We start from the raw sequence: 20404 nt of genomic DNA, 5'->3' as shown, positions 1-20404 counted from the left end.
TGTAATCTTAAACTAAAAATTTTAAGAAATCGCATAAAAGATTAGAACAAAAATAATCCGAAAATAAAGATTCGTTCTTCGCTTATTATTGCCTTCTGTCGCTTTCTTGAATGAAATGCGTCCAGGACATTAGCACGATGCGACGCGACGCCACATTACACACTCGTATTCGTCATGTCGCATGTGCTGCATACATAATGCGCATCGATACAGAGGCAAAGCAAGACGCAAGTGCATATCGTTGAATCACAATGGATGGGAAAACCAGCGGTGACAAGCTCCCTATAATAAATGCCTTAGAAAGTATCTGAATTATTAATCCTACAAATAAATGCAAATCCATCGATTCTATTCTTTTATTATGTTACATGTTTGACGAACAGATTAAGAGTAAGCAAGAATAATGCACAAATTAATTTAAATGACAAGATATTTCTTCACGGAATCCGCTTACTTTTCCTTTGCAGATATTCAAAGAAAAAAAATTTTTTTTCTTGAATTCATAGCAGATATAAAGGATTAACAACAAATAAATATATTTGTTATTATGGAATTAATGGCTTAAATCTGCTGCACCTGATTCTTCAGGTATAATTAGCATAATGTTAATTTTTAAAAAATAATCATAATTCCAGTAGCACTTTTCACAACTTCTAATATTTCGAAAAAATGTTTCGAAAAAATTCATTATTTTAATATTAAAAAAATTAAAATTAAAAATGACATTAATTTCACATTTCAGGCTAAAATTGTCCAAAGTTATCAAATATTATTCAACATTTATTAAGAGTTTCCATTAATTGTATACACTAAGAAAAAAAATGCTAGATTCAAATAAATATTTCTTTGAATAGTACTAATAACATATTTTATAGAAAATCAATATTTATTTCAAACAAGTAATATTTTCTAAATTATAGAAAACTATTGCTTGTTTTAAATAAATATTATTGATTTTCTATAAAATATCCCAAGGAGCACACAATATTTTTTTCACGTTCTTTAAATATTTATTTTTTATTATTTTTACATTATTAGCGTTTATTGTATAAATAATATTTATTTAATATTTATTAAACATTTGTTTTATATTAATTATTTATTTTAAATAATGAATTAGAAAAAATATTTATAAAATGTTTATTTGACGTTAATTTAACATTTATAAATTATTAATTTTTTATTAAAAATAATAATTTAAGAAAATTATTTAAGTAATATTTATTTAATATTTATGTAATTTTTATTTTACATTTAAAAAATCGTTTAAAATATTTTTAAAAATATTGATTTAATAGTGATTTAATATTTATGTTACAATTAATTATTTAAAATAATGATTTAGGACAAATATTTATATAATATTTAATTGATTTTTTTATAATATTAACTTAACATTTTGATAAATTGTTTAAAATAATATTTACGTAACATTTATTTAATGTTTATGTAGTAATTATTTCACGTTTAAAAAATTTAAAATACTATTTTTTTTTTTTAATATTTGATTTTTGGTTAGGAAGCGTTACTAATTATGGAGCATAAATCAAGTGTAAAGGAACAGTGAATCTATATAATGAGAGTGTTAAAAGCGTATAAATGAAACCTTTAAGAGACACAAATTGAAACATCGGAACATAAACAAAGTGAAGATTAAGACAATATATATTATTGAAACAATATGGCATATTAACAATACTCAAAAATTATAAAAAATGACATCTATCCTTCATTTTTTTAACGAACACAGCAAAAATAGATCTTTTCATAAATAATTCCAAATGTAGCTATTTTGCATATGTAAAAATTAGTAAAAAACTGTAAAACTTTATGTTTAATTATAAAAACATGAGTTAACTATACATGTTTCATCCTTTTGACACAACAGCTATTGAAATGATCTATAACAAATATGTATGAATAAACATGAAGTACTCATGGATCATCACAAAGTGTTAGGTTTCGTATCCCCTACAGCATGAAATATTGCTGCAACGTTGCAGAAATATTGCAATAGTGCATAATATAACCAATATTGCAGAAATATTGTAGCAATATTACAAATATAATATTCCCTAGCAAATGTTGCACAATATTGCAGCAATATTACAAATGTAATATTTCTTAGCAGATGTTGTGCAATATTGTAGCAATATTACAAATGTAATATTTCCTAACAGATATTGCACAATATTGTGGCAATATTATATTGCAACCGTGCAAAATTTATTGCCGTATAATCCGTATTTCTTAATCTAGAACTAACAATAAGTAATATTTTACATAGTTTTAAGGGACAAATAAAAAAATAGAGCAGGATATTTTTATTTTAAATTTTTATGTAAGATTAGAGCTAAAAGATACATAGATGTGCAACAAATTCTGTAATCACGACAGCGTTGCGTCCCATACTAGATTGAGTGAAGCAAGTCCAGAAGATGTTCACTCTGACTTATATATATAATACATTAATTAAACATGTGTGAACCATACATGCATGTGTAATTCTAGCGTATAAATTGATCAGGATGGGCATTTTCTGGACTTGCTTCATTTTAATGCTTACTTAAATCTAGAATGGAACGATATTCGATATCCGTTGGTGTATGTTAATTTAATTAATTACTTTTTTAATTAATAATTTTTTTAATTATTGTGCCGTAACGGTATGACAATAAATTCATTTTCCGTTTTTCGTATAATACACATCTTACATATTATTTGATTAATTTAATCACCTGCAACATTTCCTTCATATTGCGCATTAACGTTTCAGAAATATTACAGCAATCTTACAAGAAATATTGCAGCAATATTGCTGAAATATTACAGAAATCTTACGGGGAATATTGCAGAAATATTGCAGACATATTGCACAATATTGTTTTGGAGCGGACATAGGAATATTGCTGCAATATTGCAGCAATATTTTCTGTAATATTCCAATCTTGCAAAATAATATTTCTGCAACGTTGCAGCAATATTTCATGCTGTAGGGGTATGATCTTCGAAGTCAAGCGACATCGACAGTAGCTAACAGTTGGATGGGTGACCGTTTTTTCGGGCGTATAAATTAAACATGTTCTAACAGGTACGACTGTGGGTTGGCTGAAACATGTAGTCTTCTCCCCTAAGTTATCGTAGAAATTAAGCAATGCTGGACTGGTGAGGTTACGTTAAATTTATTAAAATGATTGAATAATGCAAACAATTTTTGCTCTTAAAACATTAAGCAAATGTTCAGTAAATATTAAAAAAAAATTTGTTTAAACATTAAATAAATGTTTATTAAATAATAACAGAATATTTTTTTAAATTTAAAATAAACATTTTTTTCATGAGAAAAAGGGGACTTATCTCATTATTTAAATGTTTTTTAAAATGTGTTTAAAAATGTTTCTCAAACATTAAAAAAAATATTTTTCAAACATTATTGTGCTCATTGGGATGTTATTAGCACTATTCAAAGAAATATTTATTTGAATTTAGTATTTTTTTTCTCTCAGTGTATAAGCTACATTTATAATTAAATAGCATTTTAAAACAAAATTTTAACTATTAACAATTTTTTATACAGTTTCAAATGTCATTACGACATTTAGTTGAAATGTGTCAATTTTTGACGGTAATTCTGAGGGTAATTCTTGTTTCTCCAATTTTGTAAAATATGTGAAAATACGTCTATACTTTTTGAGAAAAACATACTGCAACCAGAATTTTTTAATTCTAAAATAGGAATGCCAATCTACCTTTATACAATACATTTGTCATATTGACGAAAATTAAAATTGCACAAAAATGTTCATAAAGCGGAATGACTTTTGGAAATAATTAAATCAAATAGAACTTGAACAAGTCAAAATTATTTTAGAAGCGCCAAGGATTGTTAATATGGCATGCAGTATTTTTTGTAAGTTTTGGAACACTATATAAAGGTATGCGATATATGTATAAAGGCAAACACATAATAAAATCTTAGTGTTTCTAAATGTTTATTTAACTAAAGAAAACAAAAATAAAAATATAATATATAAATATTTACACATTATCCAACACTTTCTTTCTTTTGAAAAAAAAATTTTTCATTAAATTTCAGATTCAATATAACCATTTCTTACCTTAACTTATTCTGAACTTAAATTAGTTTAGACATTTGAGAAATCAATTTTCGCAATTCAGTCGAGATACATTTCCATTTTACTGATAAAATTCAAAATTCAATTCTAAGCGCCTCGATGTTGTGACATAATAATCTAATATATTTTCAGCATATACATATAAACGCTGCAAATGTCCTACAAATATTTATCGTCGTATGATCATCTTACGATTTATATCAAAAACTTATATGGAATATTATTGTGTGATTGTTAATCTGTAAAACGTATTTAAAGAATATTTCTAAATTTATGGTGGGTATTTCTGGCGAGTATTATACTGGTTTTAAAAAAATGTGTAAAAAAATGTTAATTATTGGAATTTTATCCTTAAACGCTATATAATTTCTAGACGTCAGTTAACCTAGTACCCCCACCACTAAAAAAAGTTCGGAAATACCATATAATTTTTTACTAATTATCTGCTAATTTTCTGCCCTAGTCTTGAATTTTTTGCTCCTACTCGTTCGTAGGAGAAAGACCAAAAGTGAGGGTGCTAAGTTCACGTGACGGTAGCACCCCCACTAATTAAAAAAAGCATAAACAAAAACAAATATACCAGAATTTTCTGCTCATTTTCTGCTTTAAGAAACTGTAAACAAATATTAAAATATTGAACGGCTATCAAAGTACCAGTACTCAGAATCATCGTACCGCAATGATATAAGAAAAAATGGTTAAAAATAAGAAGCTAACACGACAACTAATAAGGTACTTTTTCAATCAAATACTTGTAAAGTACACAATTTCAAAATGTTTAGCTTGCACAATATCTTTAAAAAACCTTAAAATTCAAAAAATACAAGAGCAAAGTACCCTTAAAAAATTAACTGCTGCATCGACTGTGGCATCAAAATAATCTGCTATTTATCTGCTCTTAAAATATCCAGGTCCCGAATTTTTTGCTCAACATTTATTTTTTTAGAGGTAGTGTACTCTTGCATGCGCGCATTAACAATTGAGTTGCACCGGTTAAATCTTGAGCAAAAATTTTGGGATCTGAATATTTTAAGAGCAGATAAATAGACGATCATTTTGATACCATACTCAATGCAGCAATTTATTTTTTCATGGTAGTTTACTTGCGTACGCACATTAACAAATGAGTTGCATCAGTTAAATCTTTAGTAAAAAATTCGGAATCTGGATATTTTAAGAATAGATAAATAGACAATCATTTTGATACCATAATCGATGCAGCAGTTAATTTTTTAAGGGTACTCTTGTATTTTTGTGAATTTTAAGGCTTTTTAAAGATGTTGTGCAAGTTAAACATTAAAAAATTGTATTTTACAAATATTTGATTGAGGAAATACTTCTTATTTTTAACCATTTTTTCTTATATCATTGCGGTACGATGGTTCTGAGTACCGATACTTTGATAACCATTCAACATTTTTGATATCTCTTTACAGTTTCTTAAAGTGGAAAATGAGCAGAAAATTCTGGTATATTTGGTTTTTTGTTTATTCTTTTTTTGTTAGTGGGGATGCTACCGTCACGTGAAGTTATCACCTTCACTTTTTGTCTTAATCTCCTGCGAACAGATAGGAGCAAAAATTCGGGACTAGAGCAGAAAATTAGCAGATAATTAACAGAAAATTATGCAGTATTTCCAAACTTTTTTTTAGTGGTGGAGGTGCTAGATTTATTGACGTAATTTCTTATACAGAACTAAAGAGAATTCTTAACAGATATCGTAATATTCGATATTTCTAGAGAGGGATGTGCCGTACTGGAACGTGAAGTTAACATGTCATGTTTTAATTTTCACTTTTTTAAATATTAAAATTGCAGAACTTTTTTAAATGTTTAGATACTATAGAACTAGCTAGGAATAATGCAACTGGGAACTAAAATCGGTTTTTTAACCAATAAAACGTCATACCAACTTTATTTTGTCTTATTAAATGGCACAGTTCTATCTCTTATTTCTCTACATCTTTAAACATCTCCCTTTATCAAATGACAATAGATAATAATAGTTATCTGATAATAACGTTGTTGCCTGTGTATTGTGATTTAAATATTACTTTATAATAATATTCATAAATCTGTATTAATACTCTTATAATTAGTTGTCCATTATTCAAACTTTATAGACCAAACAATATTTTTTATTAAAGAATATAAATGAGAAATTGAGCGATCGCTATTTTATTTCACCTATCTAAAACGTATATGAATTTAATTATTGATCTTATTTTTCTTATCTTCAAATTAATTTTAATTTTACTTTTATTATTCACAAATGTTCATTGTATTATTATAATTCATAAAATCGTATATATATATATATATATATATATATATATATATATATAATATATATATATATATATATATATATATATATATATATATATATATATATATATGTATATATGTAGATGGGTATAAATAGTGTGTAAATAGGTTTGTTCGCGTTGCTTGAAATCTCCAAAATTTTTTGCATTTTAAACGAGATGAATATATACTCGAGCACTGGAGAAAGAGAAAGCGAAGATGTCGAGTGCGAAAAGTGCAAATAACGCGAACAGGCCCAATGTATGTGCGAGTGTTCACAATGAATCAAGCTAGATTCGTTAAGTTTAAATGAGTGTGCGGATCAGCCATCTAGAAAAAAGAATCTCTGTACGAGTAAAAGTGACAGTATAAGTAACTTATCTACGCATAAACGAGAAACGCCGGTGATAACGACAGAATGCGTACAAAAAAGGAAACACCTTTTCTGCTGAGATATTTTTAGGTTAACGACGCTTATATCTTTTGTTACAGAAAAATCTCACTTAAAATTACGATAATTAAAAATTGACCCACTTTCGAATATCTCAGCAGAAATATTTCGTGCAATTTTTATAATTTTTTTTTTCTATTGAAAACAATTTTTATAATAATTATCGTTGCAATTGCACTTTTACGAGCATCAATATATATATTTTAATATGTTTTCAATTAAATCTAAGTATTGATAAACACATTACACTTAGGAGAGCTTTGATCATTTCATTTGATTTAATCAAAATAAGATAATTGTAATAAATACGAGAAACCAACTAAAATTAACTTATAAAAAGGGTTCCCCAAAATATAAAATTTATAATCCGCGAATAAGTATCATATCACATATCAGTGACGTATTTTATTATGCAGTAAGGTAAACAATATATTTGAATTAGATCATGTAAATTGCATTCTGATGATTCTGTGATATATAGACATGTGTCGCGCTTGATAATCGAATCTGAAAATCGAAGCTGTTTACGGAAACCAGCGTCATATACCATATATACTTCAAACAATAAATACATTAGAATAACATTAGATCCTAGACTACCATTTGAACGGGAAGTTTTCGACAGTATAAAAGGCAAAGAAAAAAGGGACGAACAGAAGGAAGGAGAGAGAAAAATTTATTGCAGGAATCCTCCTTTTTCATAAACGAAGAGAAAAGACAGAGGAATAAATGATAAGCGACGCATACGAAACGGAATGGCGAAGCAATTAATGTACACAGACTTACCGGCAATGGCGACGAACATGAAAAATATCCATATATCCATGAGTCTGCCGGTGGAGAAAAAGCCGCGACCGCCGCCGGTGCCACTGCCGCTGCCGCTACTGGCTGGAAAGGCTCGCCTATCCATCATGCGTCGAGATGCATCACTGACTTAATACCCGGGAGATTACACTTCTCCCTCTTCCGAAATTCCACGACGGATACGCGCGTGTTCACCAAACGATTCGCGCCGTGACCGCGCGAATCACTAAAATCACAACTAATCCTTGGAATATGCGCGGCAGCTGCGACTTGTCTTTCACACTTAACTTCACACGTATCTTGACGAAATCTGTCTCTGCTGCACTGCTCCTCCGATATCCTTCTTTCTTTTACGTCGCACGTTACAATGTTATCACTCGCGGCAGCTCACCCGCGGACGAGTAAACGAATGGAATGACAAGAATGCCGACGACGATGCTCTCGGTGGTCGTGCGCACCGCCTCCTCGCGCGCTTCCACGATGTGCGCGTATGCGTGGATAACACACGTTTACGTACTCTCGTTTGCCCGCGTGCACATATATGTATATATATATATATATATATATATATGAGTACGTATACATACACCGTTAAGTCGAATGCATCATCCACTGGACACGTCTACGCGCGTTTGCGGAGAGGCGAGACGTTGCACTACCGGCGCCCGCGACGGAACAGACAAACGCTACGGCGACGGAGACGACGACCAGCGCGTACTTGACGATCGTCTTGGCGAATCGCGCGAATTAATCTCGCGTGAAAGACGAGAAAGACAGTGGGTCAGAAACAAAAAGAAAGAGAGAAAGGGAGAGAGAGAGAGAGAGAGAGAGAGAGAGAGAGAGGGAAAGAAAGATAGAGACAAAGAGAGAGAGACAGAGAGAAATAGGACGAGAGATTAGAAAAAATGCAATGTGAAGAAAAAAATGACGTTTCTCGATGACGATGTGGAGCGCGAACGGCGTGCGTACACGGACCGTCGTGCTCTCACCGTCGCGTTGCCGGAGTATTGACCGACTCTGCTGCTCCTCTGCCTGCTCCGACACGACACGACGCGGGGCGGCACGGCGCAGGCGAAAGAGGAAGGGATGACCGAAGCAAGGGTCCGATCGTGGAGATGGAAATCCGCGGGGAAGAGAGCGCGGAGTTCGGAGCAGGCGGCACTCCATGGCACTCACGGCAGACATAAGCAAGCAATGGGCAGGCATGGCCACATGGCCGATATCGCGCGACTGTGGGTGCGTTCCGTTTCACGCATGATGTATCTTTCATCCTTGTTGTTGATCAAACGTTAAACGAGGATGAACAATGCATTATGCGCATCACGCGTAAAACGGAACATACCCTGTGTTTTGTAAGCTGGTCCCGCTGGACTCTCTCTCTCTCTCTCTCTCTCTCTCTCTCTCTCTCTCTCTCTCTCTCTCTCTCTCTCTCTCTCTCTCTCTCTCTCTCTCTCTCTCTCTCTCCTTCTCTATCTATTTATCTAACTATCTCTCTATCTAACTATCTATCTATCTATCTATTTATCCTATCTATCTACCTATCTATCTATCTATCTATCTCTATCTCTCTTTCTCTCTCATGAGCTCTGCGCGCCCACATCGAATTTCGTATTTCTCCGCTTGATTCCCATCAACTGTTGTATCCAACACAAGCTCAGCCGGCCGGCGACGCTGCAACGTTGAGAATCTGCGTTTTATGGCACGAATATGCGTCTACGCACGTGCATACGTATACATGTGCGTACCTGAACCATGCAAAATTAAAAATCGAAACAAATTGCGGCTACAAACTACAAGAACATCGTTAGACTACGCTTTGTCGATGATAGCCCGCATCGATCGTCGCCATTACATCGACACGCCTTATGTCGATATAAATATTAATAGAACTGCCAATATACTCTTTTTCTCTCTCTCTCTCTCTCTCTCTTTTTTTTTATGTATGAAGGATATAGATTGATTCTTTTTTTCGATGTAGTTTATAATTGTATTAATCTATCGAGACAATGATCGGGGAAAACCGAACGCTGAATTATTTAAATGTCGAAGTGGAAGCTTTCAATATTTTAATAAATGGTTTAATATATGACAATTTAAGCTGTAAGAATTTATCTCTAGCTCTTCGGTTTATCCTTTAGCTATAAATCCACAAACAACAATTTTTATTTCTTTATTATAGAAATTACTTTTAACATCATGTATTTTAATTGTATTAACTTCACTTCATTATTATTTTCAACTTGAGAGTTAATTTGAATGTTGCTCCTAAAGCATTCGGCACACGATACGATTTTTCATACTACGTCGCATACGAGGCGTCTTAATACGTGTCCTGATTAGCTCGGATAATTATGCCACCAATCGTAAGCCAATCAGTGATGAGATGCGGGCCGGGTTTTTCGCGCATGCGCGACGAGAATGATAGCAGTGAAGTAGTTAATAAAGGAAAAAAGATGTACTGTTGATTGCCCTAATGCAATCATGTAAAATTTTTTGAATAAAAGGAAATAGCAGATATATTTATGTACAGATACACATATACACTCTCACATACAAATATATACATACATATATTCACACACAGACATACTCTCACATATAATTATAAGAAGTTATTTCATTCTATAATAAAAAATATTAAAAGGGAAAAAGGTATTGAAATAATTTCAAATATTTAATAATACAAACAAAACATTTTATTTTTGGCAGAAATATTAAAGAATACCAACATTTGTTGCAAGGGTAAAAAAAACTGCCAAAAACTTTACCAGTATTTATAAAACAAAAATTTATCTTTAAAATACAAAATAATATCATAAACATAAGAAATTGCAAAATTACAAAGACACAAATATTGTAGTAGTATACTAATAGAATATAATAAAATTAAAATACTTGTAATCAATTTAATAATAAATTTGTAATATAATTTAATATAATTTATAATATAATATCTTCTACATTACAAAAATAATTTTTAATTGTTATATATTTTTTATTTATTAAATTTATTTTATTTGTTAAATCCGTTAAAAATGACAAATATAACAATTACTATACTAATTAAAATTATTAAATCTTTAATTTTTAACAATATGTAGCACATATGTATTATCACAGCTATATAACACAAAACAGTATTGTCAGAGAGGAAATATGGAAAAGGCAATGCAGAAATTGGAAATACCGGAAAAGCTGATAAGAATATGCAACCTGGTAACAACAGATTCGAAGAGAAAGATTAAAATCAATAACTAAAGCCTTTGGCACACGATACGATTTTTCATGCTAGATCGCATATGAGGCATCTTAATACGTGTCCTGATTGGCTCGAATAATTATGTCACCAATCGTAAGCCAATGAGGATACGTAGTAAGACGCCTCGTATGCGATCTAGCATAAAAAATTGTATCGTATTGCCGAAGGCTTTAAGGTGGTTCTCCGTTTACAATAAAGTTTCAAAATTATAGCGAACTTTAGCATGCATTTCCGTGCAGGCCTTTCTCTCCCCCTGCAAAGAAATTTTTTGTAACGATTGTCACACACAAAAGTAACATCAGCGTGTACATATATTACAAACACTAACATGATCGGGCGAACGGAAAGCGCTAGCAACGTCGTACTCTTGCGACATGTGGTGAGAGCTGCGCAGACGCACAAGTCGCGTAATCTGTCAGCAATATGTTTCAAACACGTGCTTTAAATGGCAGATTCGCGAAAAAAAACTGCTTGACATAAATAAAAAAACTATAGAAGCTGTGACAATAGCTAAAAAAAAGTGCAGAGAAAATATTTTGAAAAAAAAAAACCATGTGAAAGTAGACGCATTATTGAGATAGAAGAACTTGCAAACAACCTTCAATGTTGCACGTGCAAAGAAACATTAAGTTTAAAAAACATTAAAAACAAAAAAATTTATTTGTGTTGAGATATATTGACGTTTGGGTTTCCATTCAATTTTAAATATAATTTGTAATAAATGTGAAACAGATAATCAAGTCAGCACTGAAAAAATAAGTAATTACGAAAGTCACATTTATGCAGACGTCAACAAAACCGCTGTACTAAGTAGTTATTTTTATTCAAACCGTTTGTTTCAATTGGCTAGAAGTTTAATTAAAAATTTTTTAATATTTTTTAATATATATTAATAGTTGTTTTCTTAATATTTTGATAACCAATATTTATATAAAATTTTCAAAAAAATTGTTTATTTTAATTTTTTGCAAGCTTTGTGCAATATACAGGGTGTCTCAACGCACGTGAGTCAATGCTCGTAAAAAGATAAAAGGGATCGAAATGAACATAAAAGTCCAATATTGTCTTGGGTTAGGTCTGCAAATAATCGAGATATTAACGTATGGAATCTGCAAATAATCTAATTAATTTCTATCGTAATTGTGAACAGTAAATGATAAAAGCTTATCATTTGTTATGGCTTGAGCGGATTGAGCTCTTTCCTCGGCGCGCTCTCATTTGTATAATTTGAAAAATTAATACCTCGATTATTGGTGGACCTAACCCGAGATCTAACCCAAGACAATATTGGACTTTTATGTTCATCTCGATCTTTTTTACCTTTTTACGAGCATTGACCCATGTGCGTTAGGACACCCTGTATATTGATGTTATAAAAATTATAAAAATATACACTTTGCCGTCTCTTTCTCTCTTTATCATTTATTTACAAGTAAAGGCTAAAATAAAAGAATCTTATGATTAATATTTCAAAATCTAATATTTCATTTTAATTAAAATTTAATTAATTAAAGGCGTAGTGCATTCTAAAATAGGCGGTTTAAACAAAGTATCTGCTTGCTAAGATATTCCTGCAATTTCTAATGATTTATATAAACTGCGATAGAACAGGTCGCCCAAGATAGTTGCAAACGAGCTGCGCAAGAGGAACGTGAAATTGTACTTGCAAATATTTCAAAAATCTGTGACGAACTGTAAGATTCTTCTAGTAATAAATATGTCAGAATTCATAGCTATATAAAAATAAATTTAACTGCAGTAATGTAAGCAATTAATAATTATAAATAGAATTACTTATGTAGTATGAAAATAAACTAGTAACACGTAAAGTAAAAGTTAAAGTAAAAGTTTATATGTTTCAAAAATAACTAGTTAAAATTAAAAATTAAATTAAAATTAACTAAATTAAGTTTAAAGTTATTAATATTTTAACTTTATTAATAATTTTTAACCTTTTAACTACTTTTAAATATCTAACCCTTGTATATATATTATATAATATACATATATATATATTGTTATAAAGTATATTTTTATAGAGCTGCGAATTATGTTATTAGAACATAAATAGAGAGTTAATTGTAAAATACATATTAAAGTATTTAATTATTTCTATTATTACATTTATCATTAGGCCCGTTGACGTCGTTAACGACATTTATCCTAATTTGAAAAACTTCATTCTTCCGTACATCTTCCTCTTGCATCAAACATCGAACAAAATAAAGTTTACGATTCAGCATTAGGAAACATATTAAATATTGTATCATATGGGTTGGAGCAAAAGAGATAATGGAAGAAGTTACAATAGCCTCAACGGATATGCTACTGTAATTGGATTTTTAAGTGAAAAAATCTTTGACTACACAACTAAATCGTAAATGCAAATATTGTGATTTGGGACATGATAAAATAAGTCACGATTGCCGTTTAAATTTTCCAAGAAGCGCTAAAGCTATGGAAGCAGATGCTGGCGTGGATTTTCTCAATAATAGTCAAATTCTCAGAGATGCTGGACTCAAAGTTCGGGTAGTAATCGGCGACGAGGATAGTTTAACAATCGCGCAGCTGTCCGTAAGAAAAATTCGAAAACAATATATAAACTGGCAGATAAAAATCATTTAATAAAACATTTTAACAGTAAATTATATGACTTGGCAAAGAAATTCAATGACATTAAAAGAAAAGGTGTAATAAAGCATATTAAAACGCAAAATGTTTTGCGTATGCAATCGCACAGAATAGGGGAAAAAGTAATGAATTAGCAAGTACACTGCGAGTGATTCCAAATCATTTATAATATTTATATAAATATCACGAAAATTGCGGAAAATGGTGTAAGCGTCAAAAGAATAGTACTTCGCAAACAGTAAAACTTAAAGATCAATCGTTGTACAATGTATTATTAAAAAATTTTAATAAATACGCAAATAACGCCGCTAAATTTTGTAGCAGCTTCAAGTCAAGCAAATGAAAGCGTGAACAATATAATCGCTCGTAAAGCACCAAAAAATATTTGCTTGAGTCGTAGTGAAGCAGCAGATTTCCGCGAGTGCTGTATGTGTTAAAAATGATGGCGAGAGTTCTTTGTTAAGAATAAAAAATATATTAAATGTATTGCCGGGCACACATACCACTAAATATGCTACGAGTGTCAATCAATCAAGAATGAAAAAAGCAATAAAAAGTAAACTTAGATCATCCAAGCAACGGCCAAATAAATTAGCTAAAGAAAGAGAAAATTTGCGGAAAAAAAATGAAAAAGTAGAATACCAGTCTAATTGTGGTATTGAATTAACGGCAATAAATTATGTGAAAAAATTTATTAATCATACAAATGGTAAAAATTCAATAAAACCATCAGATACTGATATTATATATTTTGACCTTGAAACATCAGGTTTTCAAATAGATGCTGATATTTTGTAAATAGGTGCTGAACGTACTTTTAACGTTTACATTAAGCTAACGCAACCAATTTGTCCTAAGGCATCGTATGTTACAGGATTAACAGTCATAGCAGGGGAACTGCAACTACGCAATAAAAAATTAAATACTATTGACACAATTGATGCTTTACATGCATTTAAACAGTTTTTAAACATGTCTTCTAAATGTTTGCTAGTAGCTCACAATATGCGTTTTGATGTTTCTCGATTATTACGCTTAATTATAAATAACAATTACATGATAAATGATTTTAAAATGATAATTGGTTTCTCAGATACTTTAGCAATGTTTAAAAAAGCTTTTCCAGAAAGAAAAGGTTCAGGAATGTTTAAATTATGTACCTTATATATAGCAAATGATTTTTTAGAAAAAAATAATGCAGACGAAGAGTTTCATGATGCAATTTATGATGTGATGATATTACAAAGATTAGTTTGTACTTAAAAAAAAAAGAAAATTTATTTAATTTATGTAAGACATATGAACAATGTTTAATTGATGAAGCGGAAAAAGTAAAAAGTAATTGTAGTTTGCAACACCTACAGAAATTAAAAGGAGTAGTTTCGAGAAACATTTTGAAAAAAATGTTTATACAAGATATCACATTTCAACAATTAATGGATATATACGCAAATGGAAACAACAAAGACGTTATTAAATTACTAACGACAAAACGTGATGATAATCGACCGCAAGTCATTAAAAACAAAAAAGTTTTAGTTAAAATTATTGAATGTTTAAAGAAACATGTTACGATAAAAAATTAAGAAACATGCCACAAAATTAATTAAAATCATTTATTATTGTTATAGTTTTGTCTTAATAAATTAAAGATATTACAATTATTATTTATTTTTAAAAAGTAAAATTTCATAAATATATATTAATTAAGTATATTAATCATCTTTAAAAATATGTACAACATTATAATTATACTTATGTATTTCTAACTTTTGTATATTATTTATAATAAATAGTTATTTTTATATTGTTCAATATTGCTTACATATTATTATTTAATTACTTTAAAGCTTTAACTTGCCATTCTAATTATTAATTATTTATAATTAAATAAAAGATATGTAAAATTATGTATTTTGTGGTATTTTAAGTATTTGTGTGTTTATCCATCATAATCTTACATTAACTTTTGGCCTATTAACGATCAGTAATTTGTTTTATGTATTTTTTAAAATTAGAATTTTTTTATTGCGTCAAATATCTCAAAATGCGATAGTAAATAATATATATGTACATTTATAGTGACAGCTGTCAATAAGTACGTGGGTTAGATAAAGCGGCTTCTCTCTCTCTCTCTCTCTCTCTCTCTCTCTCTCTCTCTCTCTCTCTCTCCTCTCTCTCTCTCTCTCTCTCTCTCTCTCTCTCTCCTCCTCCTCCTCCTCCTCCTCCTCCTCCTCGTCCTCCTCCTCCTCCTCCTCCTCCTCCTCCTCCTCCTCTTTCGCTTTTGTCAGCGCACAACGTTGTCAAGTCTCTGCAATGGACATGTTTCTCGCGCTCACGAGCATTGAGGATTTCATTATATCATGAACTGTTGTTGTCTCTTGTAACTCGAAAATGGCACTGCTAAGAGTCCCTATTTTTTAATATAAGATTCCTACTATAGCTTTTTGTTATATTAGTTTTTCAAAAAAATTTTAAGAAGTATTTAAAAGATATTGACAAAAATAACAGTCTTGCGATGATTTGACTGAAAGATTAGGTATAAAAGTCACAAACTTTGACGTCAAATATTTAAAAAACGAGACGGTAGAAGTCCCTAAAAATTTATGAGTGCATGCATCGTAGTCTCATTTGATGTGGGCGAACAAGTGTTGAAACGCCATCACGTTTTGTCGTCGGGAGCGCAACATTTTTCGGCAAAGTTATCGCGAAAATTTCACGGCCCTTTCGTGATTAGAAGGATTCTATCGCCAGTGGAGTTTGAGCTCGCCGATTTAACGGGAACCAGTGTCGGGAAAGTCCATGTGAAGGACTTGAAACCTTATCACGAACCGTTGGACGTGTAGAAGGACACCCGGACATCTATCTCGTTTACTTTTTGTGGTCCTTTTTTTTGTTGATATTGTTTTGATGGTGTTTTGTGTCGTTATTAATGTAGCAAATGTTGACCCCTTGGATGTGTAGGTGCCCCTGAATAACGGACGCTAAACTATCGGCGCTGAAAAGAAGAAGGGAGGAGAGAAGCCGGGGAAAGCTATCGGGCCCGAATAAAGATATCGGTTAGTGCGTCCTACGGGACGCGCGCGAGACCGGAGGAATGGAGGAATTCGTGGCACGATGGGACCGACTGTTCCGGCGGCTCGGCGAGGAGAATCCGGGTTTGTGGACCGAGTTTGAGCAGGTGGCCCGCGACATGAGAGCCCGCCAATATACGACGAGGGGGGAAATCGTGAGGGAGCTCCCGGAGACATGTGACCGGGGAACACAGACCGAGGACATCCTAACCGCCGAGAGGGGCACTCAAACGGAGGGGATCCGAACAACCGACGCGGCAGCGCAGACGAAGACCACCGCGGCGGAGCCGCGAACCCTTGCGGCACTGGGGTGTCGAGTGCTGGCGCATTTATTGATAACCGCGACCGCCGCGGATTAGGCCACGCGGGGCTCGTTAGCGGGAAGATCCCCTCGACCACCGTTGCTGGAGGAGCCCAGAATACCCCGAGAACGAGAAAAGTGTTGGAACTGCGGTTCGCTTTACCACTTCTCGAAGCGATGCCCCCGACCACGGAAGGACGACCACTGCTATCGGTGCGGGGAGCCGGGATGCACGGCCGCCACGTGTCGCAACTGTCGAGAGGGCTATGAGGTCCAAAGACCCTACGTCCTGGGACAACGTCGGGAGAGCCCGGAGCCAGAGCGAAGGAGAGGAGAACCACCGGGAAGCCTCCGAGACCCCCCCCCCCCCTGGAACTATCGATGTGGGACGCGGACAGAGAGCGGCGCAGGGAGGGGACCCTCCGCGAAAATAGAGCCCCACGCGTGTTGGAGACCCAATTTTGCTTTTATTTTGTTTTTTTTTTGTTTTGTTTTTTTTCTTTCTCCTTTCCGAGCCATTTTTTTTCTTTTTCCTCTCTCTTTCCGGTGTGGCTACTGGGTTAACCTTACTTTTGGTTTTGGCAGGCCGCTTGGTGGACTAACGGGATCCTCGCCCCGGAGAGGCTGGCTTTGGTATGGATCAGTTTTTGAGTTGCGTGTTATCGGTACCGCTGGGTGGCGGACCGTCAATTCTTTTTCTACGCGCTGACTCCCCGAACTGGGAGAGCATCGGGGGCGACCGCCCAAGGCGCCACATATCGGCTGGCGCAGATTGTACGAGAAATGAATAGAAATAAATCGAGACCTAAGACTGAAATAAGCCTAATGCGTTATTGTGGAATCCTTCTGATTTCCCCACGCCCCGACCCAAATGGTCACTGCCTGTCGTACGGCCGTGAGAGGGACGGGAGCGGAGCAACGCTGCGGCGCGCTCCGAAATCGAACCGTGCGTGTGGGGGACGTCGATGGAATCGCGAGGATTAGTTTGTGGTTGCCTTTTTTTTCTCTTTTTGGCTGACTACCGGGTTCAAGTTGCCGCAAGGCGAATTAAAGCTTTTTTGTTGTTTTTTTCCGTCCCTGGTCAGTGTGATTTAAGCTGTCGGATAACCCGAGATCTCGGGTGCGCTCTCGCTGGCCGGTGGCTGGACCGCGAGCCGCCGAGCCGACGGGGATCCTCTTGGTGTGGGGGAGTTGTGACGTAATAGTTCGCTGCCACGGTTAGCAGCGTCCCTCCCCCGTCACAGGCTGCGGATTCGCGCCGGGCGAGGAGAATAGGCAAAAAGCGAGAGGGGATCTTCAGGGGGAATCGCGACGGGCATGATCAACGTCATATTAATTTTATTAAATTTATTTCTTTGCGTGGCGGCCGCCTCACGACGGAGTTTGGCGGAAGGCGAGAGAGGAAGAGAGAGCGATAGCGATGCGGAGATGGAGGGAAGACAACACCGGCGGCCGGGAGAGATGAGCACGCGGCCCGCACGGGGACCCGGCGTGGCCCGGGAAAGCCACGCCCAGGGACTGAAGAGGCGGCACCCGTCAGCACCAAGAAAGAGCATCTCGGAGAGCTGCAGAAGAACCTCGAGGGGAGGAAACGCATCGGGGGAGGCACCGAGTCCTCTCGCGTGGTGCAGAGGTCACGGCGTACGCTGCCCCTGCGCGGGCAGAGGCCCAGCGGAAGATGGAAAATTTCGCGGGGGCCTACGAGGCTCCCGGGAGGATTGCGGCGCGCACGTCCCTGCGGTCGCAGGACTGCGTGCCCTACCGCAATTGGGTCGCGGCGCGGAGACAATGCGCATGACCGAGCGAGGGGTCGCGGCGTCGATTCGGGATCGACCGCGATCCACCCCGCTTTTGCGTGCGAGCGATCGAGAGCGTATGTGCGTCTGCGGGGCCACAAGTTATCGGATAGCCGGCGTTTTGTGAGGCCCCGACGAGAGTGACTGGAACGAGCCTGGTGACGAGGGAGGCGACCAAATTCTGGATCCTATCGGTGAGATGGCCCGCAGAGGTGATATTGTCGTGTGAGCGGTTGCCGGCTGGCGAGGTGTCTTCGGGTCCGTTCTGAATCCGTTTTCGCGTTAGTGCATGGATCGCGTGGGCCGCGAGGCGGTGACACGTCCACGGGTTTCGTTTTGGGGATTTATCGAATGCAAGCGGGCGGGACACTAACGCGCCGAGCCACAGGGAAGACGTTTGCGGAGACTTGACCGCGTGTGCCGCAAAGCCCTCGCGCGAGCGAGTATTGCGTCACGAGTAACAAGTGAACGAGACTTTTGGTTTCTCGGCAAAGCAGGACGCGGCGGCGGCCGACAATCACTTTCCTTCCCTTGCGAACCTCGCGGCCGTGGTCTATCGTTGCCGGGAGTGTCGGCACGTTCGAACGCCCGAAACTTCTTGTGCGCGGAGGATTCCATCGTCTGTCTCTGTCGGCCGCGCGTGTGCCGCGAAGTCTCGCTGTGCATCATTCGCGTTTCTTTTTGTATGGTCGTTGCCGTAGCATCGTATCGTCGGAACGACGAGCGTTATCTGCGTGTCGATCGCGGCGGTTAGCGGAGGGTAACGGATCATTTGCGTTCCTTTGATATTCTTTTACTCTTTACTTTTATTTTAATAAATTCCTGTTAATTGATACGTACGGAGTTGATTTTTCTGGTATGTCGTTCGCCCCTTCGTGTCATCGTCGCCCGCTCCCTTACCCTTAGCTCCGCCTCTCTACCGTTAGGCAGAGCTGGTCGAGATTGTCGCGCAAGGATCGAAGCCGCCTTGGCGTAGTGAATTTTGCAAGATGACGCGTCGTCGAGCGCGTCTGGCGTCCAACAATTAATTGCGATAGCGCGTGGCCGAGACCCGAGCGCGACAAACACGGCATCGCGGGTATCGGTTACCCCGCCGATCTTGTTGCTTTTGATCGCGGCTTTTCCAGTCAGGAAAAGTCGTGACAATGTATATACATACTTATATGTGTACACGTATATACATATTACTTATTAGTATACACATATAAATTATTATGTTATTAGGAAAAAGAGACTTTCTTACTTTTGATTATTCTGCGATTTTTTAGTATACACATATAATAAATTATTACACAATTGTTCCAAGACGAAGCAATGTGCAATAATTTCTTATAGATCATTGCGAGAATTTGCTGCCGCGGTAAAGCATTATCAATCAATTGCTTTCATGGTTCAGCTGAAAATTAAATTTTATATAAATTTAATTAATTAAGAACGTAATTAAGGATGTAATTAAAGATGTATCGGACTGAAGTTCAAAATAGTACAAAGTTGCTAAAAATTTGTGAAATTGTTCTTTTAGTTTCCCTAATGTACTGCAAAAAATTGAAAACGCATCCACTAAACGGTTGCTGAGTTATAACTATTTGAATTTTTACTGATTTTACATGGTATCCTTTTCTATCTTATGGAAAAAGACGATCTT

The 20404-nt window shown here is 35.1% G+C and overlaps 1 protein-coding gene across 2 annotated transcripts in view; it reads right to left on the bottom strand.

The window, feature by feature from the left end:
- LOC105833146 (transmembrane protein 132E) overlaps positions 1–8822 on the bottom strand; it is a 301760-nt gene extending 292938 nt beyond the window's left edge. The window contains exon 1 of one of the 2 annotated variants that reach the window (XM_012674627.3): positions 7681–8822. In XM_012674627.3, coding sequence (XP_012530081.1) covers positions 7681–7807 — 127 coding nt within the window. In that variant the 5' untranslated portion in view covers positions 7808–8822. The remainder of the gene's footprint in view (positions 1–7680) is intronic. The other variant, XM_012674629.3, reaches the window with a different exon arrangement.
- Between the last annotated feature and the right edge of the window lie 11582 nt (positions 8823–20404).

Source organism: Monomorium pharaonis, chromosome 2 (assembly GCF_013373865.1).
Source record: "Monomorium pharaonis isolate MP-MQ-018 chromosome 2, ASM1337386v2, whole genome shotgun sequence".
Classification (NCBI taxonomy): domain Eukaryota; kingdom Metazoa; phylum Arthropoda; class Insecta; order Hymenoptera; family Formicidae; genus Monomorium; species Monomorium pharaonis.
This window is presented reverse-complemented; position numbering and strand designations above follow the sequence as displayed.